Consider the following 7,068-nt stretch of genomic DNA (forward strand, 5'->3'; position numbering starts at 1 on the left):
CTCCTCTCCTCTCCTCCTCCTCTCCTCTCCTCTCCTCTCCTCTCCTCTCCTCTCCTCTCCTCTCCTCTCCTCTCCTCTCCTCTCCTCTCCTCTCCTCTCCTCTCCTCTCCTCTCCTCCCCTCCTCTCCTCTCTTCTCCTCTCATCCCTTCTACAGGCCAAGGGCTTGTCCCAGAAGGATTTCGCGAGCAAGATGATGGTTCCCCCCAAGACTGTGCAGGACTACGAGAGCGGGAAGGCGATCCCCAACAACCAACTTATCGCTAAGATGGAGAAAGTCCTTGGATGCAAACTGCCACGTGCCTCCAAGTAGAGCAGAACGAAGACGATGATGGCGATGATGATGACAAGAACAACAAAGAGCGTCTGATCTGATGTTAAAACAATTCAGAGATGTTCACCTGTACATCGTTCGTCTTCATCTTGAAAAACTAAATCTTTTTTTTCTTGTCTGCATTCCTCCACACGAAGTTGTTTGCTTGTTTTGTGTCCTTCCAGGCATTCCGCACACCAAGAGTTGTCGAGGAGAAGGGTGAGGAGGAGCAACTTGTGGTACGTTGCTGTTGGAAAAGCAGCAGTGAACAAGCAGGAGAAAGGTTGAAGAGAAAGGCACATGCTAGGACAATGAAACATCGTCGAAACGACAAGGTAGGCAAGGAGATCACATCATTATTGATGTAGATGTTGATTCAATGAAATAATGAAAATGTTGAAAGATTGTAACCGCAAGAGAAAGGATACACAAGATGCAGCAAAACTCCATCTGCTCTCGTCGCTGCACTGTTCGACAAATCTCCAGCCCTCCTCCTTCCTCTGTCTCTTCTTTCACCCCCTCTCCTCCTCCTCCTCCACCCTCCATGTTTGTCTGATCTCCCTCCTCCTCCTCTACCACTCTGATCCAGTGAACCCAGCGTTCAGCACCTGCCTCCCTCCCGCCATCACCCCCTTTGCGTCTCTCGTCCAAACCTCCGACCCAGTCGTCTGCAGCCGCAGCACTCGACCGACTTCGTCGCTGATGTTTATCCCCTGCTGCCTCGCTGTGCTCTCCAGCCTGTGCGCCTCCTCCACCGCCTCCCCCATGAGCTGGTACCTCGGCTGCAGCAGCCCCACCGTCCCTGCCAGGCAGGACCCCATGGCGATGCCGATGCGGCAGGCGAGGGGGACGTGGAAGTCAAGACCTGCCTGCTCGACGATGTCGATCATGTCGGACGCGAGGGCAACCATCCTCTGACAAACCTCCCGCTCGCTCTCTCCGTCCACCCAGCACGCGCACACGTATGCGTCTCCTATCGTGTCCATCTTGAAGAGCTGACGCGTCTGGACCGCCGAGTCAAAGCGGGAGAATACAGAGTGAACGAGCATGGCGAGCTGCATGACTTCCATCTTTGAGCTGAGCTCCGTGTAGTTGCACAGGTCCAAGTAGAGGACGGCAGCTCTACGGGTGGAGCAGGGGACGTGGCCGAGCAGGAGAATCTGCCGAGCGACGTCGATGGGGAAGAGGTCGCAGAGGATCTTGAGGATAGCCTTGTTCTCCAGCTTGCGGTGCTGAATCATCCGCCAGCGTTCGCGCTCGAGGAGGAGGGAGTTTCTCACCTGGATGTAGCTGAAAGTGGCGCAGGCGAGGGGGAGGAAGACTGTGTTCCAGCTGGCCCGATGCTCGAGGAAGGAGAGGACGAGGGAGGGGACGACGACGACGACGGAGAGGAGGAGGTGCTCGCGGGAGGAGAGCGAGGAGTGGATCAAGTTGAAGCAGGTGAAGGCAGGAGCGAAGACAAGCATCCATCCCGTCGCCTTCACCGCCATGGATGAAGCGGCCATCAGCAGCGTGTAAAGCACGTTGTACCCCGTGAGCATCCTCTTCCAGAAGCGGAGCTTACCGTGCGCCTCCTCCTTCCCCCGCAGTGTCTGCAAGGAGCAGACGCCCAGGATGGCCGCCATGGAGGCGACCGCGAGCTTCTGCGACAGGATGAACAGCCGCTGCGCCCTCCTGTCCTCCATCCTCTTGAATCCGTCGAGCTCGCAGATGCTCAGGAAGGTCACTAGGATCCTCATCAAGTTCCCCACCATCGCCATCAGCAGCTTCTTTTCCTCCAGGTGCTGCCGCTCTGACCAGAACTGCCGCTCAGTCGCAGCGTCCAAGAAGGAGAAGGAGGAGGAGATCTGCAGCTTGTCGTACATGGCGGTCTGGTAGTCGTCCCCCACGAAGGATCTCCATGCTCCCATCTTGGATGAGGAGGACCCTCCTTCCATCGACTCGCTCGACCTGCTCGCCACCTTTCTCCCCTCCTTGAACTTCACTGGCGCCTTCCTGACCTCCTCCTCCTCCTCCTCCTCCTCCTTGCGACGGAACTCACCCTCGACCCGCCTCCTCCTCGGCGGCTGCTCGCAGGGATCGGCGAGCAGCCTCCTTGAGAGCGAGTCAGGCTGCGTGCTGAAGGATCTGGACAAAGGAGAAGACATCTTCCTGTCCCTCGCTCCATCCTCAACTTCCACGTAGAACGTCTTCATCCTCCCCTTCCCTTTGATCGCCTGCATCCCCCGGCACACGCAGCTGATCCCCTCCTGCCTCCCAGCCATCAGCACCTGCACAAACTTCTCCGTCGCCTGGATCTTGGAGGGCTCCGAGGACGCGCACATTCTTGCTGCTGTGTTGACAGGGTCCCCGAACAGACAGTAGAACCTCCGCTGCTGCCCCACCACCGCCCCCGCCACCTCCCCCATGCTCACTCCCACCTTCGCCCACAGCGGCTCGCCGCTTCTCGTCCTGAACTTCTTCGCCGTCTCCACAAACTTGGCTGCCAGGATCACCATCCTCCTTGCCGTCGACCGCGCGTACGCCTCGATGTTCACTGGGTCCTGGAAGGGATACGCCGAGCGAGGGCACGCGACGACGTACTGGTCGACAACATGGTGGTACTTGAACATGCCGAACTGATCCACGAGGTCGTCAAACTCGCCGTAGACATTGTTGAGCATGTCGTAAAGCTCCTTGGTGCCGAGGTAGGATGAGGCGGAGGAGCCGCGAGCGGCGGGGGAGAGGCTGACAAACATGATGATGCAGAGGTCCATCGCCTTGCCCACCATGTCGTGACTGTCCTGGTCCTTGAGACGGGAGTGAAGCGAGCGGGGGATCAGCGTGCAGAGGAGGCGATCGGTATGATCCGTGAGCTTCTTCAGCGACGCCTCCTGGTGAAACTCCTCGCTGGCGTTGGAGAGGCGAGAGGAGCAGACGAGCACGGTCATCATCGAGAAGACGCTGTGTAGCAGCACTCCTGTCCACAGGTGGAACAGATCCGCTCCCACCGCTCCTCCCACCACCAGCAGGATCACCAGCTCCAGCAGCGCGAGCACAACTGCCGAGATCACGTCGACTCCGGCGGATGTGGGGAGGAACATTCCAAGCATGAGGTAGTGGATGAACGAGTCGGGCAGGAACATCCTCGGCACACAGCTCCTCTCCTCGCAGTCGAACTTCGCGCAGTCCGAGAAGGAGACGTTCACGTCGCATCTCCTCGTCCATGAGAGGCCGTCGCCGAAGTCCAGGGAGAGGAGGACGGGAGGGTGGCAAGACTTGGAGCTGGAGAGCGCCAGGTCCTCCACGACGCGCCTGCATACCTCCAGGAGGAAGAGGAGGCTGAAGACTGAGGACACCTGCACCCCCCACTCCCTGACCCGACTTCCATCCTTGAACACTCTTGGTATGTAGACGATGAGCATGAACCATGAAATGAGCGAGGAGAGGAGGAGGAGCGAGGCCTGTACCCAGCGGAGAGGACGCGCTCCCTGGCATCCCCCATCAACGAGGACTACGATGCAGCAGGAGGCGTATCCCAACACGCAGCCTGTCAGCTGCCTTTGAAACCTGGGCATGTTCTGCTTGAAATCGCTCTCTAGGAACTCGAACTGAGCGCTCTCCGCCTCCCCGTCCTTGATGACTCGGGAGGTGAGACGGGAAAGCAGAGACATCTTCGCTGGGATGGCAGTCTGAGAGATTTCTAGCTGTGCCTCACTGGCAGGGAAAGAGCATGCCCAACCGCCTCCTCCTTCACAATGTTGTGGTATAGATTCAAAATCTCGGCTGGTTCGTCAAAAAGCTCTCAGATAAAGCTCAGAGGATCTCCCTTTGCATGCAGTGGAACTTTGAACAGAGACGCTTCTACATAGTCAGAAGCGTTTCCAAACTATCGAATTCCTCTTGCCTTCCTTATTGGCACAGAAGCATTCCTGTGAAATCTTGACCTTGTTTGCTGTTGTTTGAGTTTTTCTTCAGCTCGTTCTCTTTCTCCTTCCTGTTTTCCGTTTGCTGTTTCCCGCTCTTTGGTGAACGTTTTCGCTCCTCCTCCTCCTCCTCCTCCTCCTCCTCCTCTCTCTCTCTCTGCCCCCTTTCCCTTTCCCCTTGAGAGTCCTCGAGGATATGATAACCCTGTAAGCCAGTCAGTCAAAATAGTTTACGATATTGTTCTCCTATATTTCAAAATTACATACAAATATTGAAAATATGTTGCAAACTTGGGTATTTCCCTTCAAACATCATATCCATAGAAAAAAAATTCACTTTAAAAATAGTTTTTGTTTCATAAAAGTAATTATAGAAACATATCTCGTACACCATTTCTGGTAGGGTACACTCCTTGGTGCCAAGAATAGCATATATAATATTTTAAATTTAAAAGTCGTCGGGGTATGGGCCCAAACGACATGTTTTCCCCTCTTCCGCAAATTTCAATTTTGGTACTGAAAACCATGTATCATATTTCAAAATAAAATACAAGAGTGAACATCTGTTCCGGTACGGGCTTTAAAAGTCACGGTCCGATCACGGGGTGCTACTCCGGCCGCGGGGGCCTTCACAGGCTCAAACTGGCGGCGGCCCGATCACTAGTACCCGGCCGGGTCAGTTCACTCAAAGTAATTGAAAGTTGTAGGTTTCAGTGATGCGGCCCGGATGGTGCGGCGGCCCGCCGGTTCAGGCCCGATCTGAGTGGCCCGGCGCCTCAGGCCCTCCGGGCGGTTCCGGGGCGGCCGCAGTGAACTCCGGGACTCGCCGGGCGAGCCGGACTCGTCGGCGGCAGTCACTCGGAGCGGCCACGCCGCCGGCCCGAAGTTCCAAAGTTCCCGGAAGTTCCGGGCCCGGGCAAAGTTGGAAGCCGAGTCAGAGTCACGGCGGACTCGGCGATCTCGGACTTTATAACGGTCTGTAACGGGTTTTGGGGCCACGTAATTTCTGGTACCAGGCTTGCTTCGCTTGCTTTCTTGCTTACCCCACCAGGGGACCCCCTGGTTTACCACCCACCCCATAAAATTGCAATGGATAAGTCGGAAGTGTTAGGGATGTGGTATTTTTACTATGAGAATAATTATACTTTATTGTGACCTTGGTTCCTTGGTTTCTCCCTTCATGCAGATACCCACCCCACCCCCCTCGAAGAACCGTTTGAAGCGAACAGAAGACACGTCCCTTCATTTACTACCCTACCCCCTCACTAACCACTTTACCACCCCCTTCATACCATCTTCCGACATCTCCTTACCACTTATTAACCACCCCCCTTTTCCATGGGTCTCATAGAGGGTCTCAAACTTCACCTACCCCTACAGGACCCATATGCTACAAGTACCCCTACATTAGCATAGGAAAGTACCCCACCCAATGCTTAGAATGCTCCAACGGTCCTTCATGATGTACCCACCTTCAGGACCGGCCCTGCCATCTATTAACGTCCAGGTACCCCCATGTGCATTACTCCCACCCCACCATACACCTAAACTTGTAACCCCTACCCCCCTTCTAGATCTTAAAACAACCACAAACCACTCAAATACCGGTCCTTCTCAAATCAAATACCCACCCTTGGGAATAAGGAACACCTCTACCAATCCCACCCACCCCTCGATTAGACTTACACCTAAGTACCTCCAGATATGATCACCCCTACCGACGACTCACCACCCGTCGAGTTAATCCGACTACCCACTCCCTCACGCACCATGACCCTACCCCCCCTCCCTGTAGTATTACGCCTCTGTATAAACCCCGTCCTGCGTCTGTTCCTCAGCTTCGTTGCTGCTCCTGCTGCATTGCGCTGTAGTTGTAGCTCACCGCGTCTTGCTCCCATCGTCCGCCCTCCCTCCTCCTCAACCACCCTCACAAGCTTCTGAGAACTTCTTCCTTCATCAAGTCAGCTAGCAGCGAAAATGCCGGCGATCTTGACCCGTCCCATCATGAGCAACGCTGTCAGAACCTTGTCCAGGGTTCAGATCCGTTTCTTCAGCAGCACATCCGGTCTCTTGTCTAAGAAGATTGTCATTGTTGGTGGTGTTGCCGGCGGTGCCTCTGCAGCTGCTCGTCTCCGCAGGTTGGACGAGAACGCTACCATCACTGTCTTCGAGAAGGGACCCTTCGTGTCCTTTGCCAACTGCGGTCTCCCCTACTACGTCGGAGACGTCATCAAGGATGACAAGGATCTTGTTCTTGCAACCCCTGCTCTCTTCAAGAACCGCTACAAGATTGACGTGCGAACTCAGAACGAGGTGGTCAAGATCGACACGAAGGCCAAGACTGTGGAGGTAAAGGATGTAGCTAAGAACACGACCTCTACCGAGAGCTACGATGCTCTCGTGCTTGCTCCTGGTGCCTTCCCCATCCGCCCTCCTCTTCCCGGCATCGACCTCCCCGGAATCTTCCTCTTGCGCACCATCCCAGACAGTATGCAGATCCGTGCTTGGATGGATCAGTACAAGATCAAGCGCGCGGTGGTTGTGGGCGGAGGCTTCATTGGCCTTGAGACCGCTGAGAACCTCGTGCATCGCGGGATTGAGGTGACCATTGTCGAGATGGGAACTCAGATCCTCCCTCCCATGGATCCAGGTGCCTCCCTCAAGTCTTCTTTCGCTTGCTTGTACTGACGCATATGGGTCGCAGAGATGGCTGAGGTCCTTCACGAGCATTGCAAGGCCAAGGGCGTCAACCTCTGCTTGGGCGATGGCGTCGCCGGCTTCTACAAGACTGACACCGGCCTTGAGGTCGCTACTCAGTCGGGCGCTCGCTACCCATGCGACGTCGCCATCCT

At 55.6% G+C, this 7,068-nt stretch overlaps 3 protein-coding genes across 3 annotated transcripts in view; 2 read left to right on the top strand and 1 right to left on the bottom strand.

Moving 5' to 3' along the window:
* Positions 1 to 155: 155 nt before the first annotated feature.
* On the top strand, positions 156 to 311 carry GUITHDRAFT_81967 (transcription factor MBF1; the record flags this gene model as incomplete). Its single annotated transcript, XM_005819740.1, has 1 exon — positions 156 to 311. A coding segment is annotated over one exon (156 nt), but the record flags the coding sequence as incomplete, so codon positions are not given.
* A 674-nt stretch (positions 312 to 985) lies between these two features.
* GUITHDRAFT_44340 (hypothetical protein) lies at positions 986 to 1,432 on the bottom strand (the record flags this gene model as incomplete). Its single annotated transcript, XM_005819741.1, has 1 exon — positions 986 to 1,432. A coding segment is annotated over one exon (447 nt), but the record flags the coding sequence as incomplete, so codon positions are not given.
* Positions 1,433 to 6,159: 4,727 nt separating this feature from the next.
* GUITHDRAFT_166612 (hypothetical protein) overlaps positions 6,160 to 7,068 on the top strand; it is a 1,951-nt gene continuing 1,042 nt past the window's right edge. The window contains exons 1-2 of the mRNA XM_005819742.1: positions 6,160 to 6,866; positions 6,921 to 7,021. Of these exons, the coding sequence (XP_005819799.1) occupies positions 6,194 to 6,866; positions 6,921 to 7,021 (774 nt within the window). The 5' untranslated portion in view covers positions 6,160 to 6,193. The remainder of the gene's footprint in view (positions 6,867 to 6,920; positions 7,022 to 7,068) is intronic.

The sequence above is a fragment of the Guillardia theta genome (assembly GCF_000315625.1).
Source record: "Guillardia theta CCMP2712 unplaced genomic scaffold GUITHscaffold_208, whole genome shotgun sequence".
NCBI lineage: Eukaryota > Cryptophyceae > Pyrenomonadales > Geminigeraceae > Guillardia > Guillardia theta.